At 41.8% G+C, this 24,332-nt stretch overlaps 1 protein-coding gene across 5 annotated transcripts in view; it reads right to left on the bottom strand.

Moving 5' to 3' along the window:
• The window catches only part of SGCD (sarcoglycan delta), a 340,677-nt gene that overhangs the window by 37,021 nt on the left and 279,324 nt on the right, over window positions 1-24,332 (bottom strand). For all 5 annotated transcript variants that reach the window (XM_068409440.1, XM_068409437.1, XM_068409441.1 and 2 more), the window contains exons 5-7: window positions 20,064-20,151; window positions 17,657-17,776; window positions 2,715-2,787 (exon numbers count right to left, since the gene is read on the bottom strand). In XM_068409440.1, coding sequence (XP_068265541.1) covers window positions 2,715-2,787; window positions 17,657-17,776; window positions 20,064-20,151 — 281 coding nt within the window. The remainder of the gene's footprint in view (window positions 1-2,714; window positions 2,788-17,656; window positions 17,777-20,063; window positions 20,152-24,332) is intronic.

Below are 24,332 nucleotides of genomic sequence, written 5' to 3'. Positions count from 1 at the left end.
AGAAGAAGGAAAGAGAGATGACAGGCATGACGGCGTACTGCGTATCTTGCAGGGGAAATCAGTCTTCCTGTTAAGGAGAGGAGGAAGCGAAAGAAGACATACAGATGATCTGTTGCCCAGCGGTGAGAGGAGCAGTTGGTCTCCTCTCTTTCCAATAGTGACAGTCGTTGTCACCTTATTTTTAAGTCTCCTGACGGAAAAGTGGGAGTCAGTATGGTACTGAAAAGAGCAAATGGATAAATCACATAGCTAATCGTAACCATTTGGTCTAGGAAGAGTGATGGAGGTTGGTGGCATCTGGCTACAGCCTGGAACAGCTGAATGTGCACTTTCCCATCCCGAGAACTTCAGCCTAAGGAGGAAAGAAAGTTTGCACTATTTATTACAGAAAAAGGTCTTTTAGAATCAAGCCAGCTACTGAGTGCATGTTTACAATGCTCCTTCCTAGCAATGTATGACAGCGCGGGACCCATAGGCTGCCATCTCATTCAGTCCCATTTCACTGCAGCATCTTTTTAAATAGGCCAAAAGGACACCTTATGCACACACATTGCTAACAAAATAGGAAGGTGCCAAAAAATGTTCCCCCAGAGTAAGATTATTTCCTCTATGATCTCTGTACTGCACCCAAAAGGCACCATTTTACCTAAGAAGCAGCCAGTGCTCCAACATGTAGAGAGAGAGATGGATGGTTCTTGGTTTGGGGAGGAACAGAGCATTTGCTCTTGGGAAACCTTGCTTTCTCAACACAGTGCTGCCATTGGCTCTCTTCTTCTCAGGGTGGTGGGAAAAAACATTTATTTTTGCCAAGATGAAATTTTCAGAAGCACACAAAACGTTTTAGGACCCCGTGGGACTCCTTTTTTTCAAAGTAAATCCTATTCAACGATTTTCCCTTAAAAAAAAAACCACACAAGATTTTTACATTTTTTTTTCATGCAGTCCACTAATTTCAAAGAAAGTCAGTTATCTAACAGCTGTCTACATAAAACAAGTGAGATAACAACATGAATTTAAAGGAGATCAAATATACTGAATCAACCCCTTGCATGGATACTGCCATTTAATTAATTTCAATTTCATTTAGTTTAATTCTCTTTGGAACAGAAGTATACTCAATCAGATTAAGGCCATTTTAATTCACATTTGTCCCCTCTAATATGGCATCCTACATTTATTTGGATTAAATTCCCCTCCCATGTTTAGAAAAGTCCTAAGTAACCACAAACTTGGACTTAAATCTTGCATCTCTTTTGCACTACTGAAAATGGGACCTGGTTTTGTAAGTTACTTAGATGTTACTGGATATTTTAGCCATGATCTTGCTTCCCCCCCTCGAAAATGTCAGCAAACATGGGCTGTGCCAGAAAGCCTGAACCTCACCTACAAATCTACCCACCCCATGACTGCTTCGTTTGCTTGCTCTGCCCAGAGACACGGAGGGTACATGTGCTCTACACCACCGCACCCTGCCCTCCCGGGGCTCCTTCCACCACAGCAGACCCTGGAGCTGCCCTGACAGCTGCATGTCAGGCTGAACAAAGACCCTGTTTCCCTTTTTTTAAAGGAAGTATACCAAGATTGGGAAAACCACAAGGCAGGGTTAAAGTCACTGCATGGAGAGAGAGAACAAACTTTCATAACAAACTGAATTATACCACCGCTGCACTTGTCTGACATATGATCCTCAGAGTGCAAAATGGGAGCAATTAAGAGTGTTTCTGGAAAGAAACTGAAAGATAGAGATAGACCCAAGGGAAGGCAGCCAGGATAGGATACTCTTCATCTTCCATGGTGATCCAGCTGGGCCATGACTATTCCCCGGTATCAGAGCAGAGGGAGTTAACGAGAGGTCCTCCCCCATCTCAGTGCATCCACAGTAAATCTGCAGCGGTTGTGCACAACTTCAGCTGTCTGAAGACTGCTTCATCCCCAGCAGCTTCCAGGAAAGAGAGTTTGCAACCCAAGACCTAAGGATAAGATGTCCTTCTGCAGATTTTTCCCACCTTTTCTCTCTCTCCTTTTCTAAGGAAGGGCAATTAGAGCATTGATGGCAAATCCCTACAGCCCTCTTGGTCAGAAAGTATCAGGAGATTCAGTCAATATTTTATTAGGCCATATGAGTAGTCTCTTTTCAGAGATTAGTTGTTTGTTTGGTTTTGTTTTTTTTTTTAAAATAAATATAACGCCCAGCATTAGCTAGAAGGCAAAGCTGGTTCTCAGAAGCTGTGCTGTTTGTTCTCTCCTGACATATTGCTGTCAGCAAGTGGCATCTCTGCAAGTGTCAGCAGTTACATGCATGCACAGCCAGACCCTGTGTAGGTCAGGGAGGGTTTGCATTTCTGCAAGACAGATAATGCTGGAGAGCATTATCCTTTTGCCTGCTGCTAGTCCCTGTGATCCAGCACACACTCCAGTACCTCCCTGCACAACCAGGAAAAGATTTCTCTATTTTTTTTTTCAAATGCTGAGCCCAGGGTACACAGAGCATGTTACAGAGGAGAAACGATGCTCTCATGACCCGTGATTGCCTTTAGCTCAATCATATTACATGTAAACACGGCAAGTCCCTTATCTTCCATGGCATCGTCTAGGAGATGCCTTCCAAAGTGAATCCCCAAGCTCTTATGCAAAAGCAGAAATGATGCCCAGCAGTACACACAACTCCAACAAGGCACCACTGAGTTACCGTTAAACCATATTCCAAAGTTTACCTTAGTTCCTTGAAGGGGTCTGCCCTGACATTGGGAGTTTCTATAGATTTAGGGAACACTGTGCCTTCTGCTCCTGAAATCACAAAACAAAACAGAAGACAAATTGTAAACATTATAAGCTGTTATCAGGGGAGTGATTGTCAAATCATACCTAGGTGCAATTTAACCTGTTGCCTGACCCCATTTCTCTCTTGCACACATCCCTTCTGTCCCCAGGAAGAGCCAGACCTTGATCATCTGAAACTGGTTGCCTTGATTACAACTGGGATTTGCCTATAAACTGCACTTCTGGCTGTAAAAGCAGCTGCTTGCACCTCAACTGCGGGAAGCGTTTGCTGACCCAACTGATGCAGGGAGTTGGGAAAAGATACCCCCTTGGTAACCAGGCATCTAATCCAGTTACATCCCTCATTAATGAACCTGGATGCACGTCATGACATTATTTCTTTTGCTGGGCTCTGAGAGATACTCAAAGGAGAAAACCAGATTTTGGCTCGGAGAAAACCAGATTTTGGCTCAATGACCGCAAATGTCTCTCGGGTCAGGCTGTGCTCCTGCCTGGGGAAAAGGAGGAAGGTGTCCACCTGATGAAACGCAGCACAAGCAGGCAGCAGACTCTGCTCTAGTCCCAGCCTGGCCACCGGTTCAATGTGTGATCCAGAAGTCATTTAACTTCTGCTCATTGCCTCCTTCTTTTAGAGACGGGGGGGGAAGGCAGCACTATCCCCATTTGCTGACTGTTCTTAGATCGCGAGCTGTGAACTGCTAGGTAATACAAACAGCTTTCCTGAGTTTCAGGCCACTGCAATCCTCTTCCATGGCCATCTGCATAGCCCAGGTTTGGCCATTTCACCCAGCCATCCCTGCATTGGGTCTGTATTTTGTGACCGAGCCATGCTGTGTCTCTCTAGAAAGATGTGCTCTCCCCGTATCACTGTTTTAAGCCAAAGGCAGCCCATGCCACCCTCTGGTAAGCCTTTCTGCTAATTGTTCTCATTTAAAAATGTGCATTTAATCTGAATTGGTCTCACTTCTACTTTCATCCACTAAATCTCGTGTCCTCGTGTGCCAGCCAACCGGCCTTGCATGAGCAGACTCTCCACCTTCTGTACACAGTTATCGACAGTGACCCAACCACCCCAACCTTCTCTGATTCTCTGAAAAGTTATGGCTTTCTGAATCATTCACTGTGAAGCAGATTTTCTGGACTTCTCATTGCTCTTTTCTGAACCCACTCCACTTTTAAAGTACTCTGTTGGGACACAGGAGTCCCCAGGTGCTGTCACTGATGCTCTATGCTGCAGAATGTCACGTTCTCACTCCCACTGAAACTTCCAATTAAAACACAGCTAAGAATGGTACTAACTGCCTTACACACAGCAGTGCACTAGAAATTAATGTTCATGTTCTCTAATACATAGCTGCCTACCCAGGGAGCAAGTATGACCTGTATTCTTAAATTTAGACCTGTGGTCTTGTGTTCAGACGCATTATGAACAATTACTCATTCATTATCCGTAGTCATCACAAGAATTTCAGTGTCAGCATGCAAACAGCACCACCAGCATTTTTTTATTTCCTTTTTTTTTTTTTTTCTTGATAAAGCTATTGGTGCAAACTACGGATCCTGATAAGACCTTTTAAATATACAGTTTGAGATCTCTCAACACATGCTATTACAATTGTTACCTATGTGCAGTCTGGAAGTCACCACTATAGAATAAAGTGTGTTCTGAGATGATGCGAAACATGGTAATACAACATCCTTCTGTAACTTCTGCTATAAGTGAGAAACACCTGTGGCTTCAATAAGATGACACTTTCTTTGCACTGAAATAAATTAATTAAGCTGTCCCACTGTGTCAAAGAAAAAAAATTAGCATGAAAATAAGCATTCTAACATTTATAAAAAAAACCCAACTCCTTTTTAACCTAGAGAAAAACAAAGTAATCTCAAAGATGAGAAAAGCAGTCTAAAGTTTGAAGCTTTATACTCGGGAATTGAAATTGATCCTATGGCACAATACAGATATTTAGCTCAACTTTACTGTAAGCCTTCATTGTTACAAGTTGTCAAAAGCAGCTGTTAACTTGCCAGCCGTGAAGGTTATTATTATCAGATCTGTCCTCTCCCAACAGTTTCCAAATGATTTAAGTCTCCGCTTATCCACACAATTGCCTTGGCTATTAGCTTTGCAATGAAACTTGGCAAAAGACTCAGCCTGCACATATCTGCATAATAAACCAGTGATTTTCGAGGGGAGGAGGATGAGGGGAGGAGGATGAGGAAGTGCAGCTGGAGAGGTGCACATAGATGTTCTTGTACCCTTTCCACCTGTGTTGCTTAAATGGTGACTTTATGCTGATAATTTTAATTCATTTTTACACACTTTAAGTCAGCTACTTAAGTTAGGCAAAGTCCAAAATAACGATCCACACACAACCAGAAATGCCTGCAGAATAAGGAGAAACTTCAGCATAATCACTTGGGGTTTTCCAGGCTTTCATTATTTAATTTAAATGTAGGAAGCAACTTTGGAAACAAAGCCAGCGGAGACTCCAATGCACTCATTTCAGGAAGGCTGAAAATAAAAAAGCCTGCTATTCCTTTCCTCCATCTCCTTGTTTTCCTTTGCCTACACAGAGTTCTTAAACCCTCTTTTCCTGTCTTCTTTATTCACAGATCCATGGAAGAGTCCCTTATGCACTGAGAACAGGAATGAGATTTTCAAATCCTTCTGTTTCTCTCCTTTGATATAAATTAGAAGTGAACGTTACCCGCCTTGATAAGGCTTCGTGCCTTGACAATATCATTTCATATTATTCTGTTTTAAGAACACAAGATCTCCCAAAGGGCCACCTCTCCCTGTCACTGAGTAGGACATCAGCCATGAGGGGATGCCTAGGGACCAGGATGGACACTTCCCTCCCTCGACTCTGGCTGTCAGCAGCTGAGGGACTCCTTGAGCTGCCTGTGTCAGCCAGCCACTGGAGAGACACTGATAAGCTTTCCTCACCTCACCTAATTATCATTTTAAGTGTCCCCATTTCTGTAGCAGGGTGCTCACAGATGAATTAAATACTCTGCAGAAGTTCTTCCTGTGGCTTCAACCTGCTGCCTGATGGTTTTACTGGATGCTTGTTCTGCCCTGGACTGTGAAAACCAGTAAATAACCATCCCCTTCTTTTTGAGCTACTGGAAATTTTATACACCTCAAATGTGTCCACTCCTACCAGCCCTCTCTCTTCTATGCTGAAGAGTCTCGGTCTCTGCCTGAGGGATTGGCAGCTCCCGCAGTGCCTCTGAATGGAAACAACTGCCTTGGACACATTCAACTATGCTGGACATTTGTGTCAAAGTCTGGCTTTTGGCCGCTATGGAAGTCCCTAGCCAGGCTATGATAGCATCAGTGTTGGATGGTGTTGAAAGTGAAGACATTAGGCCAGAGGAAGTGACCTCATTTAGTGGTTTTACTAAAGGCGTTGGCAAAAAAAGAAGGAAAGTTTGAGGGAAATGTGCTGTTGACACTGAATTGGGCTATTCTGGCTCTGCAGAGGAGAACTGGGATGTTATGGAGAAACAAATGTTTGACCTCAGGGAGTGGAAGAAGAAAGAGAGGGTGAAATTTAAAAATACGAAGTCCAAGGTCATGTGCTTAGACAGTAGTAAAAATTTCTTCTCTGTGTTGGATACTTCCAGAATGGGAATGTTCCTGGTTAAAGGCTGAGTGCTACTCATGATTCATGGCAGTGGGACAGGGCCAAAGGGAAGGCAAATGTGACATTAAACTGCAAGGCAAGAGGCAAGTCTAACAAGAACATGATAAAAATCACATTATTTTAAGAATCATCAGTGAATCCTTGAACTATTATATAGCCCCCAGCTCATCCCCAGTGATGAAAGTGTACAGAGAGGAAAGACTGTCATGACTGCACAAACAGAAAAAGTCTATTCTACAAAAGAAGACTGGAAGGACTTGGCTTTTTAGCTTAGCAGCATGATAGCTAAGGAAGGATACGAATGCTGTGTATAAGTACATTAGGAGGATAAATAACACGAAGGCAGAAGAACTACTGGCTCTAGGCCAATGTTGTCATGAGAGCAAGTGGCAATAAACTGGTCCCAAATATATTTTGGAAGAAAAGTAAGTGTTTTCTAGCCAAAAGAGGAGCAAAAATGGGAGCAGCTTTTCAGTTAGATGGCACAGATAATCTAACAGATCTGACAAATTCATGACTATAAGATGTGGCATCTCAAAACCAGGGGACAAGATTTGCAGGAGCAGAAAGTACCTTCTAATCTTGCACTCCCCTAGTCTTATTTTCACTGTCTTCTACCTGAGGAATGATGGGTTTTGGCAAATGGTATTAATGCACAGCTCCAACAGTTCAACAATCAGCTGCTACAATCTCCCTTCTCAATCAAAGCTACTATATCCCTCTTCCCCCTTGACTGAGTATAAAGCAGATGTAAATTAAATTTATTATTGTACAGCACAGCTTCTGCTTCCTGGTACAAAATTTCTACTCCATTGCAAATTTTGAAAATATTTTTTTTCATCTTATGAGACTCTCCGCTGCTGCTAAGGGTAACTTACCTGCAAACAGCCAAAGACAGTTAGGAGAAAACAATCACGTAATTTGTATTTAAACATACTATACTGTACATCCCTAGGCAATAAATTATTCTTTCTCACTGTATTATATCAGAGCAACTTCTACTAAAAGCCATACCTACTGATTTCCTCTTCTGACACTGTGTAATTTACCACCAATAAATGTTCATAAACAGTTTGACTGAAAAATCCATAAAGCCATTTCAGCTTTATTTTAAGTTCCATTTAATGTCCCTCAAAAATGATTTCATCAATGTGTTTCCATTAGCTGGTTCTCTGCCCAATAACTTAATTCCACACAATCAGTCAGGAACTTATAAAGCATATGACAGGATCTACCTAAAGTGTTTTGAATCGCCATAAAGATTCACTGAGAGAGTGTGGGTTTTTTTTTTCCCTTCTAGTGCATAAGGTGTGAGGGCACAAATGTCAAAGACCCCTATAGCTGTTTGCTTCATGCAAGAATAAAAATCAAGAGTCCTATGGCAAGGGAACATTTACGGTTCAATTTCAGGGTTTGGGGATTTCTTTTTGTTTGTTTCTTTCTCTTTCATTTGAGATTCAGAAGAAAGACTGCATGAGAACAGGTCTGCCAAATAAGAGTTTGCATTTTCTCTGGCACTAGTGGTTTCTTAGAAGCCCACTGCCACATCCAGGAGACAAGCCTAGTTGTGGTTTGGACCACTGCAAGTGAGTTGCTGGAGTGACATCCAGCTTCTGGACCTCCTCTCACCTCCCTCTTCCCATTCTCAGCTTTCCAAGCTGCCTCTTGCTTTCCCTGTGTGCTGCAACGGTACCTGAGCTGCATGATGCTGTCCTGGCACCTTCCCCGGTGCAAAGGCAAAGGCCATCCCTGCTCCCTCTGGCCAGAACTGTGCTCCAGCCATTGTGGCAAGATACTGATCACATACCACTCCCTCTGCACAAAACTTGCTCTAGGCTTCTACTGCTATCAGCTGGAAGGGAGAGAAGAAGAGCTCAAATGCAATGTGATGAGAGGTATTTTTAGACTAATGATTGATGCTCCTGCTGTCAAGGGTAGGTGGCAATCAGCTGAACAGCACTTGGGGTGAACAGAACGCCAAGGAGAGAAATTAGGTTTCCGCTCAGGTGCAGATGCACCTGGTAGCTATTCCCCACTTTCCTTTTCGTTCTAGACAACATGTTTCTTTCCCACTCTGTGTATTCTTTCAGTAATAATTCCAGACCCACAGTACACCTTTAGTGTTGTGTATCACTGCTTTATAATGAAATTGGGGTCTCAGAGCCCTGTGACGAACTTGGTGATTAAGTTGGCTTAAGTGTATCTTCTCTTTCGCGCTCTGCCTTAATGTAGTACTGTGCAAATGAGGGGAGAAGGAGATGGATCTGCTATGATCTTTTTCTAGCTAAAGTCAAGAGGCAATGTACAGTGTGCTGGAGATCTCCATAAACTACCTCTATTCCCGCTATTATTGATCAGGACACATTCAGCAATTTGTTCATGAAAACATCTGTCTGATGAGGTGCTCTCCTCTGTAGGTCTCATCAGGGCAATATGTGACAGTCTCAGAAAGGTGTCTGTGCAAACTGATGTCCAGGAAGTAAATCCAATACAATATAGGTAGAAATGATTTGTGCCCGCTTCTTTTAATTCCTAGCTTTAAAAGCTTTATTCATCCTTAATTTATGTTTTTAAATGGATGAACATAGTAATTGGTGTTGCTCCCCTTGAATCCCATCAAATCTGAAATCAATAAGAGCTCCATTTCAGGGCCCAACAATAATAGCCTGGCTAGGTTAAGCCAGTGCACTGAACAAAAGCCATAAAGCTTCATTCATGTTTCTTTCTAGGACACTATAAAAATAGTTCATTGCAAAGGTCTGTCTGTCTACCTGCCTTCACTGCCAAAGCGTTGGGAAGTTGTTCTTTTAAGGGCAATCTATGTAATGAAATCATGTGCAGCATCAACAAAGGTGTTTATAATAAAAATGGAATATAATTTATTTAGAATCTTTTAGATGTTGGTCTTGGCACTGTATGTGCATGGGGAGTGAGTAAACCCTTAGGCACTGGGCTGTGGTTGAGTTAGGCCAGATGGGAAGTCTTTGTGACGCCAGTTCCGTCGGGTGGAGGAGAAGCAGTTATCTGACTCATAGTCCTGAGAAATAAATGGAGTCTGGTTTTAAGCTAGAAAACTTGCAAACAATAAGACGAGCTGCGAGCTCTGGGATGAGTGTGTGGGTCATTAGTGATGTATGTGTCTGTAGACACATGTTGATCTTCAACAGCCTAGCTTCAGTGGTTGAACGTCTGAGAAATATAAAGGGCATAACAGAAATGAACAGAGGGGCTTGCATTCAAACTGAAAAAAGACATATGAGGAGAGGTTGCTACAACTTATGCTGACCTCTAGGTATTTCCTTCTTCACTAGTTTTGGGGTCCTTCAACACTTTTTCTGCAGCTCAACAATAGCAATGTCATCACTGAATTCCTTTGAAGCTCTTCTTGGCATTCTTGTGCAAAGTTGCAAAGAAACTCAGGAGAGCACCTGAAGTAGGAATACACAGTGGAAATTTATCAAGGAGAATATTATGTGAGCTTCAAACAGATCAGGTTGTGAAGGCTGTGGAAGACACTTAGGAAATAAAATATAAATCTGCCACACTTTTAAACTTGATTTCAATGTCTGGTAAGTGTACAGTATGTTTCTTTCATAATCCTTGTGACATTTAATCAATATTAATCTGATGGTGGATGATTCTTCTTTTTCCTTAAACAGGATTAATGCAACACAATCTGAACACACATTTCAGCCTGAACTAGAAGGCTACATACTTTACATAAATGCTATCTTTTTTCCCTGGAATGTACTTTGAAGCAAAAGCAAACACAAGGAAAACTGCTCAGTGTATCTCCCTTCCAACACACATTGTTCCCTCCAACAAAAGACGAGTTTACAATCTAGGTGAGTGGATTTTGAAAAAGGAGGGCAATGTTATTTGAATTCAGCATTAAAAGGAATGGACAGCAGTGTCTACGCCTATTGCCCTCAAGGCAGCAAAGCAATCAGAAGTATTCATTCAAGAATCGCATGTTTGCTCAAGATCTGGTCATTTTAATTTCTTCCCTTATACAATGGGAAAAAAATCTTCATCTGGAAGAAAGTATCCAGAAGACCCACCCCAGCCTCTGGGGAAAAAAACCCCACCCAATTCAACCAAATAATTTTTTTCTATATAGCTTTTTAATTCTTTGTCACTGCTGATTACTGATTAAATCACTTTTTCACACCTGACTTTTACGTTGATAGGGCAATAGCACAATTCCTGAGAGGAAAAAAAGAATTTTTTTGTGGCTTTAATCACTGATAGGAAACATATTTCTTTTTCCGTGCTGCTCCTTAATTTTGTTAAATGTATTTTTTTTTCCAGCACCACAGTTCTGCAATGAGTGCAAAGAAACTTGATGAAACTCTGTTGCTATGACTGAATGCTATGGACAGTGAAGGCCATTTCCAGTCTTGCTAGTGCCAATGCTAAAACCTGGTATATTCATTTGTCAGCGTATTTCCCTACTTTTCTGTTTTTACTCTTTGTCCCTTTTCTGCAGGACCAATGACTACATGACAGCTTGGCAATTGCTCCCAGACTGCATTAGTATTACTGCTTAATTACCTATAAGGAGTGCGTAGTGAATATTTGTAGCTGCTTCCTAAAGAAGTTCATACATCTTCAGCAAAAGGTCAAATGCCTGTCCAAGCCTCGTGAGCAGTGTGGCCGTGGCACGCTCTTTTCTCTTGCCGAGTACAGAAGGGAGATTTGGAGCAACTGCTACCTCCAGGTGCCTTTGAAGCAGCCTGAGCCAGCAGGAGCTCATTTGCAACTGGGTGAACCGGGAAACGCCTCTGGCCCCAGGCTGATGCTACAGCATTTGCTTCCAGAAGCACAGCGAGGTACCACAGCCACGATTCAGCAGCACTAAGCCATCTTTGAGTTAGAGGCAACTTCCTCTCCGCTGCCTTTGTAAGGTAAAAGGACCAGAGTAGGAAAATGTTTCCATTTGCTAAGAAATGAGTCTTGCAGCACTACTTCTCCTTTGAAAAAGCTACTTACAGACCCGCAGTAAGGACGTGTTTTTCATGAAAAAAAAAATCCACAATACAAAGATTCAAGCTTGGCATTTATCCTCAGGCGTAAAGTTGCAGCAGAGTCAATGGTGAGGCCAGAAAGCTCCGTTTCCTCTCTGGATCAGGCCTGATTTCAACAGTTGGCTACAAAAGTTGTTCCCTCTGCCACAAACAAATGAGCAAAATGCCATTTTGAAATCATAATGGCTGCTGTAAAGGGCAACTGTGCATGTCCTGACCCATAAATAATTGCTTCTGAAGAAGGGTGCATGCAGCAAAAATGGGTGGTAATTCCTGGAAGCCATTAAATTTCTAGTTTACACCACCCTCTGAAATGACTGGTACCCAACAAATAGCTTTGTGGATTACTTTAATGAAATATAACTACTTCTGCACTCATTAAAAGTTATTCTGCTGTAAATGCAGCAAACATAAGCTAGAAAGGACATGCCAAGAAGCTACTAAAATTGTAATATTGAGGAAATGTGAGCAGAGTCCTTTAACCAGGGTGGCACTGCAGCCACAGCTCTGCAGGGCTCCTCCCAGATCAAGCTAATACAAGGCTCCCTGAAAATGTCTGTAGATGTGAAGCTTCAGAGACAGCTGTGCCAGCTTACACAGATGTATTAGTTCACCACATTCATACCAAATCGTGCTCTCCTCTTGTCCAAAGTGAAGGACACTGCAAGTGCATTTTTAACCCTTCCATGTGTATGAAACCCATCACTTCGTATTCTGCAAATACAGAGCAGATTATTCCCTCTGCCCCCAACAACAGAAAACCCCAACCCAAACCCTCCCATTTAAAAGAGCTTTCTACAAGACAATCATGCAGTGATCTCATTGACTATAAGCTTGGGCTACGTTGCTTTTATCTTTGGTGCTCCTCTACTAAAACCTCTAAAGTCCTTAATATACAGCTCATAAATAAAATGCTGGAAATATGCCTTGGAATGAATTACTCCAAACTTATTCATAAATTTGCAATAACGTTTCAACAGCTGACTCCTCTTTTCAGGTGCATTCCCAGGCACCTGGAGAGAAAGTAGAATCATACAATCATAGAATTGTTTCGGTTGGAAAGGACTTTTAAGATCATTGAGTCCAACCACTAACCTAACACTATCAAGTCCACCACTAGACCATATCCCTAAGCACCACATCTACTTGTCTTTTAAATACCTCCTGGGATGGTGAATCCACCACTTCCCTGGGCAGCCTGTTCCAATACTTGACAACCCTTTCCATGAAGAAATTTTTCCTGATATCCAGTCTAAACCTCCCCTGGTGCATCTTGAGGCCATTCCCTCTCTTATCACTTGCTACCTGGGAGAAGAGACTGACACCCGCCTCGCTACAACCTCATTTCACGTAGTTGTAGACAGCAATAAGGTCTCCTCTGAGCCTCCTTTTCTCCAGACTAAACAACCCCAGTTCCCTCAGCTGCTCCTCATACAACATGTTCTCCAGACACTTCACCAGCTTCGTTGCCCTTCTTTGGACTCTCTCCAGCACCTCAATGTCTTTCTTGTAGTGAGGGGCCCAAAACTGAACCAGGATTCGAGGTGTGGCCTCACCAGTGCCAAGTACAGAGGGATGATCACTTCCCTGGTCCTGCTGGCCACGCTAATTCTGATACAAGCCAGGATGCTGTTGCCACAGGGAAAGGCTTTAGCCCGATTTTTATAATTAGGCTATATTGGAAGAAAAGCTTATGCTATGGTAGTATAAATGTCTAAGTGAGAGGCACATTTTCCAGGGACCCAGAGTGGGAGCAATCTGGGAACATGTGCTGTATTCTTCTATTATAGAAAAGGGACCTTGTGGTTTTATGATTAATCCTATCTTTATTGCAAAGCAAAATGGTAATCTTAAGAGTGGTTAAAAAGCGTGGTTGTAATGGGACAACATCCAGCCCATGCAATCCTACCTCCCACGCAAACCTTCCTCCACCACTCAAAACCAGGGACTGACAAAGCCTGTAAGCTGCAGGAACACGTCTTTTGCGTTTTTATCTCAGCTCACTGCAACACATGTGGATTCTCATCAATATTTAGTCTTAAAAAAAAATTGGTTAAATCCATCATAAATATTCAACACCAGCGTATACTGGCAAGTTTCCCTGAAAACAAACTTCAAAAAAGAATCTCCAAAAAAGATGTCAAGGCCCTTGGGAGAACTGACACTGGCATGTCATCACATGTTGTCTTATAAGGCTAAATTAAGCATCTGACCAGAGTTTAATTTCTATAAAAACTCATGCTAATTTAAATTGCTTTAGATTTAATTAAAAATGCTTTTCTATAGAGATAATAATGTAACTCTGTTAATTAGTATCAAGTGGCATCTAGAGGGCATATTTAAAAACTAATCTGGAGAACAAATAGAGCTAATTAACAGACAGAATAATGCTTTATGATTGTCTTTTGTTTATAAACGCTATAACGTTCAAAATGCTATTAAATGAAATTGGTAATTAATATATATCAAAGTTATTTTTCAACGCTCTTTTAACTAAAGAATATTTCTTACACGTCATTTTTCAGACAATCCGAACATGTTTCATTTCTGGAGGGAGGGAGGGGCGAGGAAGGAGAACCGCTGTATGGCGTAGCACATACAAATTCATTTAGGACCAGCTCATTTATCTCCCGTAACGCAGACCATATGCATTTATGAGCCTGCGGGGGACATCCAGCAAGGCATTAGTGTATGTCTATGTAATGCTTGCCACAGTGCACTGCTGACCGTGGCAATGGCCAGCGCAGGGCAGGTTTGCACTTCACCCCACGCACATCCCCAGGAGCAGCACCACGGTGCCATTTAGTGGACAGAGAAGTGACAGATTTTGCCTTCAAAATCTAAGCCTTGCAAAAGCAGAGCCGCAGTTCTGAGGAATGAGAATGGCTCTGAGGTTTGCTGTAGTATCTTTCAAAAGACCATGAGGTGCTCAAATGCTACAGGAGTGAAGCTGGTAAGACAGCGGTGCTAACAGTGAGGACGTGCTGCCATCCGATCCCAGCACAAGAGTGGAGGAGATGGCTGGGCCACTGCAGGCACTGGGAGATGAGCTTGGAAGTAAAAGGGCAGACCAGATTTGGCATAAGGCTCAGTTTCTCCATGACTTTTTGTAGGCAAACATGAGCTCCTTCTGAGTTATCTGGACCAATGCAGCTTCTGAGCTCCCGGCTGGCTCTGGACAAGGCAGATGGAACTCGTGCTTGTGTCTGGAAAAGGTTGTGTAGATGTTCCCAGAGTTGACCGTGGCCAAAGGGCTCAGAGGGCTGCCCTTGTCCTCAAACAGAAGTTCCCATTATCCTCCAATCTCTCCTGTGACGACAGGTTTGACTAGATTCACTAAAGCAAATAAAATCACTGAAGTACTCTAAATTATATCATGCATGAACAGCAGAGGGAACCAACTCTGCTGTGTTCTCTAATGGTTAAAAATCAGAAATAACCCCCCAAAATACAATTAAAATAAAAAGCACTTTCATTTGGTAATCTGCACTACCCATGCTGTGCAATTTTTTGAAGCACCATCAAATGCAGCACATGTCCTACTTGTGTTTTTTTAATCCATAATTCTGTGTATTCCTCCCTTTTTAATGCCTTGCTAGTATTGAAAAATCCTTCAGCTACCCAGAGCAGAGTCCATTTCAAAAAAGGAAAGCACCTCTTTTCTCATGACAAGGCTTCAGCATTACTTTGTGGAACAAACTTTCAGAATCAACTTTGAAGCGCGTACCAAGAAAAAAGGTAATTATCATTAACTAGATTAAAAGCTAGCCACAAGCCCAATAACTGCTGCTCTAACCTCTGTGAGGTGACTTTCATGCCGGATTGCAGACATACACTTCCTTCTATAACAAGTACGTGTTCAGCAATAACAAGAACAAGTTGAGATTATTTACATAGCATGGACAGGTGTCAGCAGACACATACTGACAGCACCTGAGATCCCAAACACCAGAAAAATGATCAAAGGAATTTGTCTGTGTACTACAAGTTGGACTAGTCTCAAGTGCAGACAAAAACACTGGAAGAAATGTGAACATATGGTATAACACTTTCCAGCATGGCAAACAGCCATGACAACCACTTTTGGAGATAAAATTAGATTGGGGAAGCAAAGCTGGAGAAAAACAAAGCCAAGCATGAACTCTGAAGGCATTTCAGCTCAAGGTCACTGCAATACTCGCCATGTAACATCACCAGCGGTACCATTCTACCTTTTCTTTTCTGATAGATCCGCATAAGCCAATTAAACCCTGAGAAACACTCAGTTGCAGATAAAAATGAAAGTGCACTACAGTGGTTAGCAGTATTTTTTATGTTGTTTATTCTAGAGACTAAAACAACGCAAAAACTCAAAATAACTATCAAAAATAATTGCTGGTTTCTCCAAAGTACACAGTAAGTAAAAAGCAATATTTTTGTAAGTCTGTAATCTGAAAAGGAGTACTTGCAACTTGTAAAGAAAAAGTTTCTGTATTTTTTTTTGAAGAACCAATGATATAAATCTCTCTCATTTTAAGGTGTCCAAGAAAACATTTAAAAACTGTTGCTTCCTGCCTTCATTTACTCTGCAGAGTCTGTACTATTAATTAGCTCTGAAGGGTGCTGTGTTAAGGGAGATTTGTGGTAGAACACGGATTGTGACAAATGCTCCCCAGGTCTGTAACACTGCTAGAATTTTGAATGGTCCTTTTCAAAGTTTTAAGCTAAAAAAGTTACTGTTAATTTTGTGAAGTTCAACATTTATCCTATAAAACTCACCTAACTTTGTATATCTGGTAACTGAACTAGTCAAGTATGTACCAACAGTGACTTGCAAAGAGCTCCACCTGGTCTTTCTACAAACAGGAATCATCTAGAAAAGCACAACATCAAGTAACGAAAAATGCTAATGGTTGGATACAAAGTCCCAGTCATGATGGTTAGACTCTAAGGCCCTCATTTTAAGCTCCTTTAGATTATACATAATATACTAATAATACACTATATATTATGCAGTAAATAATAATAAATAAAAATACTCTACCATTCTAAGCTCCTTCATTGATCTCTGTATTTAGGAGCTTACTAGAGAAGTAAGGAACAATTTGGAGAGAACAGATGCATCCAAGTCAAGCCATTAGAAAACAGGTATCAGTTCATCCACAGAGATCACTGGCACAGTTACGTGACTGACTGCTAGTAATAGAGTTACCCGGTCTGGTCCTACATGAAAACATTTACGAGCAAATCTTAGACTAATCAAAGAGCACAGGTTGAACTGGAGAGCAAGAGAACTCAAGTTCCTAAGAGGTAATTTTATATAACGATCAAATACATTTGAAAATTTTACAATTACCACAACTGTTTCTTTTCTCTAGTTAAAAAAAACCAACCAAACAAACCCCAAACCAAACAATAAACAACCCCCACTCCCCAAACCCAAAGCATATCCCCAGTTTTTATTAGGAACTACCGATGTAAAGCCTAGCAGGCAGGACACTTGGGGAGGCAGATCCTGGACAGGCAAAAGGAGAGCTCAACCTGTCCCCTCTGTCTCGAAAGGCGGACGGGGAAGCGGTGGCATTGGTAAGGTTGGCCTCTCCTCCCGTGCACGGGGTGCTCAACCCACCCACAGCATAGCTGGAGTTGGCTCAGAGATGCACAATGTGCCCTCGCACATGGCTAAGGAAAGATAACTACTATAACGGCCACCAAACTACTGAGAGAATTAGTGTGGGGTCCTAACTCATGCTGACTTTTTCACTGCAGGTCTCCTCCTTGGTGTTCGCTTTAGAATGAAGGAGGAGCTGGTGAAAGTGGGGCGATCAAAACCATCAAGCCTGAGGTTTCCCTATGCACAGTGACTGCAGCCATGGAAGCATCCTTACAGCCATCCCTCACTGTCCTTCACCTCGGACCCAAGAGATAAAGTTGTTAAGTTTCCAAAGGTGGTTTTAAAGCTTCTTCACTGAGACAGACAAACCACTTCCAGGGAAGTTTTTTCTGGAGGGCAAAAAACATATTGTGCCTGTTAAGAAACCACTCAGATAGAAACTTGTGGCTATTATCTGCTTGGGGAAGATTCAAAGCAATAAAGACAGCAAAAGGCTATATCTCCAACAGAAGCTTTCCACAAGCATGAAGGAAAGTCAGGCAAAACTATTCTAAATTTTGAAGAGGCATGTATTAAAAGTGATTTAGTGAATAATCTTTTACCTAAAACTCTCAGTCTCTCTGCTCCAATCACCACTTCGTTGTCATCTGCAGAAAACAGCAATTTTCCAGAGAGGGTTTTCACCTCAAATTTTTGGCTGTGTGCTTCCACTGCTTGGGGACCTAGAGGGAAGAAGAGATTTAGCACAACCTTTTAGTGAAAAGTGTAAGAAAATCACATAGTAGCTTCATACATTTAATAAAGCCATCTGCTGAGATTATGCTAATAGCTCTGCAGATACAACCTGCATCTGACACATCAAACGGGGAGGTCTGTGCTTTTCAGAGGGTGACCTCTCATTAGAAAAGGGCACTGTTTTTTACCTAAATAACAACCCTTCAACTATTTCTACTTATGTTTTTGTTAAAGCTTATGTATGTCATAAAATCACCATTAAGCTTGGCATAGCTGGGAAATTTTTACAAGAAGACAGAGCCACATGTGAAATAGCAATGAATATACCCAGCCATGCTTTGAGAGCATTGGTGCAGCTGTAAGAGGCATCAAGAGTTCCTGAGTACATTTTGCTTGGACTGATGCTGTGCTGTAAAAGATTCTTGGTTTTCTGCCTATTAAATATACCTGGATTAAAATGATATCAATGTCATGCACAGTCCAGTTTAAAAAAAAAAAGACAACCATCACCACAGGAGAAAATGTTTTCTTTTAGACCATTTCAATGACGTGCAGGCCAAGACAACAGCAGGGTCTCCCACATTTCAGAAAGTTTTTAGATGAGTAAAACTTTCCTTCGCAGCTCTTATTTCAATTCTGCTGCTTCTCCTGCAGGCTGCTGTGCACGGCGGTGCTGGAAAGCCTCTGGCAATGCGTTTTGTTGTGGAGCCTGACAAACATCAGCTGCCTTGATAGCAATTCTGTGCAGGTCTGTGGCTCAAAGGCTACGAAGAGCAGACCCCTTGTTTACATGACCTAGGCTAAACTTCGGACAAATCACCATCTAAGAGCCCTGCAGAACTCAGTCCATGCCACAGCCTCCCTGGAACATGCTACTGCGCAAGGCAGGTGATCCAACTTTGCATTAATTCTGGGCATCTTCATGACTAGTCTCATTTCTCAAAAGACAAGAGAAGCCAGACCTGAGAGCCAGTATTTTCTTATAGGCAGTTTCTAACTCCATCTATGCCCATGTTTGCCTGTGCAGGTCATCTGTATTGGCATGAGGGCACACAAAGGATCACGTGCATGGTTCGCACTACAGAAAAGCAAGGCTACGTCGAGATCCCTGGAAACACTCAAAAATCTTGCAGCCATTCTGAGAAAATCCAGTACTTTCCCAGCTTTAAGTTTGATTTGTATCTTGCTAATTAACCGCCTCCCTACTCATCACTGCAGCATGCACTATGTGGGATATCATCTTCACTCCGCTCTGAATCCAAAGCTGCTGCCGAACGCAGAAACGAGCTCAATAACCTGAACATCACGCTGGGAGACGTCACTGACTGCGTCCTCCCAAGCTCTCGTGAAATGGAGGTGCTTAAGTGAACCAAATACCCTCTGAAAATACACGGAGAACCAACAAACTAAACATGTTCATTCTGAATGTGAGAATCGGGGAGCTTGGGGTTGAATTTATTTCCTTCCTCCAGGCAATTTTCATGCATGCTGCTTAAATCATTGCTTACTGAGGCTGCATATTTAATTATTTAATACTGTTACTAGAGGCCAAGATGTTATATAAGCAAACCAAACAACCCATTCCCACGTAGAAACAACATGTTTATGGATTACTGGCTCTGTCACACAGCAATACTTCTCCTGGTCCCTGGATACATCTCAATAAATAAATATCTATCCTCTATGACATGTCTATATTATATATTACCATATATAATGCATCAGACTCTTTCAACCCAAATTACACATGCATTCATTCAAATGCTGCTGTGCACTGGGCATTTGTGGAACACCCGTTTCCCCATCAAACACACACGCCTGGGAGCACTAGAGTGTTCTTCATCAGCAGAAGGGCAGACAGCCCTAAACTGCAAAGCATCCCAACCCAGCCACAGTTAATCTGCAGAGTTCCCAAGATCTCAGGCAAGTTAAAAGTGTCTCAGGAAAAGCCTGTCCCTGTTACAACAGAAATGTCAGCCTCCATATGTTCTTCTTGACCCTGAAGTCGTACAACTAACCTTTCTGTCTCTGGATTGGCTTTCAACTGAAAACGATGGTCTGCTTTGTTATCAGAAAGCACCAGCCAGCTGTCTCTCCAGCACAGCTTTCATGTTTCTAGCTTTGTTTCTACAAAGTGGAGTGAAGTTTTCATTTGTACTTCACAAGACACCTGGGCTCCCCTCCTGTGTGCTGTCTAAAGCCAGCACAGCATCCCACAACACACCCGCTTTCATCCCTCCTTAATTCTTCCATGCAGCCTTTCCCCCTCCTTACCTGTTACAAGGCGAGTAAGGACTTTAGTCTTCTCATTGAGGATGTTCACTGTCACATTTCTGGCAGACTGGAAGTACAGTGGGTTGCCCTGGAATGAGACCACGAGAGCAAGCACGTGAGACGGGGATGGCTGCCCGAGACCAGCCTGCTTGAGACACCTGGACCTTTGCCTAAGGCTTCTGGGCTGCTGTTAACGGCCCCAAGGCTGGGCGTGCGGTTGAGGTGCTGGCTACCCTGCATTAATTTTTATCGTCCAGGGTAAAAGTAGAGTCCACACCTCTGTTTGGCCCAGATAATGTCCCAGAGACTAGCCTTGTTTTAGGGACAGTTAGCTCTATTGCCAGTGTAAGCCAACCAACCTGTTATTTTAAAATGTGCAAGTGATATGGGACCTGATCTAAGCTTCCCAAAGGTCATGGCGTTTTGGGAGGGTGGCTGACTGCAGCAGTGCTTTTAGAGTCAAATCTGCAATATTACACTCAGCGGCAGATGACTCTAATGGGTGACTATGTCTGCCTACCACATGGCCGCATGAATGAGCCATGCCCAAGGGCTGTGCACAAGAAAACCTTATTAACAGGTAGAAAGTGCCTTTAATCTCAAAGCACTAATGAACCATCCGGCATGTACCAACATCACACTCCAGACTAGGATGCCAGTTTGGGACCAGACCCATCCCATTGGGTCTAGAGATACACAAGAAATGAAGTCTTCCCCACTCCTCACTTACCACACAGATTTCTAGCCATTTTTCATTTTTATGTTTAAATATACCTCTGAGAGAAGAGCTAGAGCAGCTGTTAACACACAGGAGCCACACAGCTACCTGGCAGCATCCATCTCAGGTATTTCTCCTGCAGAGCGAAGCCAAAGAAAACCCACAGAGAAAACCATCTGGCTCCTTCTGTGCGCAAAGACATCCAAGACACCCGGGAACTCGTGTTTTCTACAGGCAGCCCCAGTCCACACTGTTGATTTCGCAGGGGCTATTAGCCACCTATGGCACTAGCACAGGGTGACCCCAACTCAAATCAGCCAAAAATCTAATGTGCGAGGTGGAAATTCACTGCCAGCATCTCTTCATAACGCCTAAAGCAGGCAGCTGATTAAATTCATCAACTGACTAAGCCATAGGATCAGTAGAGGGGACAAAATAGCAAGAAAATCAGCAAGGAGTTGAAAATGTCCATGTGTTTCCTCCACCAAAGTCTTTTTCCAGTGTTTCAAAATCTTTCCATGAGGAATAAATAATCAGGATGGGGACAGAGGATTGTGTAGGTCAGGCATGTTTTCCTTGCCTCCTGAATTTATAAGGAAGATAACTAATATTTGCATAGATGCCATTTTTTCTGGATCATGGCAGAAGGACTAGGTCGTCTGCACATAAAACATAATAGGAGCACAGGAATGCACTCATGGGAGTCCTGTGATGGACTGGAGCTTCAAGGAACACTTCCAATGACAGGTAAACAGTGTTTGCAGAAAACAATCCTCAAAAAACTAAAACAAAACCAGCCCCACATATGACCAAATATTCACAATAATTAGATTTGTTGCCTTAACTATTTGTGCTGCATGCACCCATGGGATCAGTCCTTCAGCAAAAAGGGGGAAATGGGATTTATTTGACCAGTTATAACTAGACCATTATGGCTACATTCAGACTACTTACAACTAAACAAAAATAATAAAAAGAAAGAATTCTACTTAATCATTTCCAGACCTTGGACAAGTTTCAGAAGCTCTTGGTGTCTCCATTTTCTCATACCAAATCATCTTTATATATCTCTGTGATGTGTTTGACAGTTTAAGTAATATACTATATGAAACTGAAATATAATTAATAAGTTAGAAGTAAGGAGCAGAGGTAATGACTGGTAATGATTTTGCTTTTCTTTATTCATTTTTATTTGTGATCTTCTAGAACCTAGAAATTAATGTTGATTACCATTTCACGGTTAACAGCACAGAAAAAAAGATGGCTTCACTTGAATACTCACTTGTTCTGGTATTAATTCTCCACAGCCCTGATCAGGGACCTAATTTGAACACCTCCAGTGATAGCAGTTTACTGCTACATTTTCATCTCACAATTACAGATGAAGGATATTTTTAAAGGCAGATAGCTACAATCTGCATAATCTATAGCCATAGGTGAGACTATAACCACTATAAACACTTCATATGAAGCACAGAAAGGTCACATTTTTGTCTTGCACTATTTCACTTGTTTATGGAGTTATGCAAGTAGCTACAATGTTTTGAAAAGGCCAAGAAACCTTCTAGTCCAAATTCAGGCAGGAAAAATTATTCAGTCCCCATGGCTTTGAAACTCTGTTACTGATCTGCATAACAGGAGACTGCACTACAGAAGTACTACAAGATAAGCCAAGTGGTTAATATAAAAAGTCACAGAAAAAGTTGCTCTGAAGAAGTTTTACAAGACAAGCTAAGAGCTGTTATCCACCTACAAAAGACTTAAAATACATAATCAGACCTTGAAACGCTTACCCCAGCACAGTCATCTCATTCACTGATTCAGAGCTCAGATTCACGCAGCCTTCAAAAAACTAAATTTCCCTAATGGAAGAGTTCTGTTTTTATTGGTCTGCAGGGAAGGAACATTTCAAGCACTTAATGCAATGCCCGCTCTCATTTCCATAATTCTTCTTCCATTAAGAAATGAAAAAGAGTTGAAAAAATTACTCCCTTTTGCTGAAAATCCTGCAGATTTTCTGTCCATCATCTTCTGTTTACACAGGTAACAACACTGACATCTTTTACAAACTAAAAATTTAAAAAATGTTTCCTCTGTTGCAAGCTTGGTGATGATGCCACCTTCCTTTAATCACACAGAAAAAAATAATTAAAGCATTAAAAAAATCGTAAACCAGTTAGAAATCCTAACTGAAAAGATAAAACCTTTCACTTCTCTCACACTTTCATGTTATCATGACACAAAATTAAGTATTCTGATGCACATGAACAAGTGAAAATCTAGATCAATATGGCATAATCACCACAATAAAAATAAAATATTCTCATAAACTGTGGTAACACTTCATAGACCTAGAGTTAGAATATCAGCATGCAATAAATAAGCATGCCTGACTAATTATAACACTAAGTATGAGACACACCACATTTCTGAAGTATAATATACAACAATCCAGTTCCAAATCTTTCCAGATAAATAATATTAGAGAGAGAAATATATTTTACTCTCGGGATTGATGCAAAGAAAATGGAAGTGAATGGAAAACTGGATTAAGTATTCTTTTGGGTTCAGAAAAGTAGGGAAAATAATTTTTTTCTCTTTGTCTACCTGTTTCTCTCCAAAAGGTTCAACCCAATTCTTCAGAAAAGTACATTTGAGATAAAATACATCTGATATTGTCCATCACACAATAACTCAACGTATTTCACTGCCTGCATGCTATCTGATGTACTGAGAAATCTCTTTGTCTGTCATTTGCTCTTCTTCCTCATCACCAACACGACAACAAGGTTTCCCAGCACCTCTCTTTGCAAGAGCAGATGCTGCTTCCAGCCCACAGGCTGCCACTGACTTGCTCTTTACGCCCAGACTCGGCTGTGATGACTTAAACCTCTTTACAACAACCCTCTATTAACCTCGGTGCTGTGGTGTGTCAGCAGAGTGGCAGTTCACGTCCATCGTAGCCATCCCATTGCACTGCACTGAACTACAGCCCTTGATTTAACTTTCTGTGCAACTCTGTAAACTAAATCAGTGGTCTCCTCCTTTCTGATGCTACTTTATGTTATTGTTTCCTTCCAGTGGTTCCTTTGATCATTTGGCTGAAGAAACTCAGGTAGAGACATTGATGGAAGCAGGATGCATTTCTTTCCCTCTTGCATGTTCTCCTGTTTGCTTCTGACTTATTTCAAGCATTTTCCTTGCAGGACATTGATGGAGGATCCCACCCTTCTCTGGGTGCAGCTCTATTTCTGAGGGTAGGTGAGGCTGGGATCGTTTAAGGACTCTTTGGGCTGGTTATCTACTTCCAGCCCACCATAAATCTACTATTCATCTCTGCAGGAAATCCTACATAGTAAACACATCTTTTCACTTCTTACTCTTCCAGCCCCTTATTAGCAGACCCAATGGCTTAACAATAATGCAAATGTTTGTAGACACACAAAAGAAGTTGCCACAGTTACTCAGTATATTAAAATGCTGGACACTTGCTGCAGAATAAAGAACATGAAAAGTGCAAAAAATACGTCAAAACAGTACAGCTTGTTTCC

This window comes from Nyctibius grandis, chromosome 10, assembly GCF_013368605.1.
Source record: "Nyctibius grandis isolate bNycGra1 chromosome 10, bNycGra1.pri, whole genome shotgun sequence".
Lineage (NCBI taxonomy): Eukaryota > Metazoa > Chordata > Aves > Nyctibiiformes > Nyctibiidae > Nyctibius > Nyctibius grandis.
This window is presented reverse-complemented; position numbering and strand designations above follow the sequence as displayed.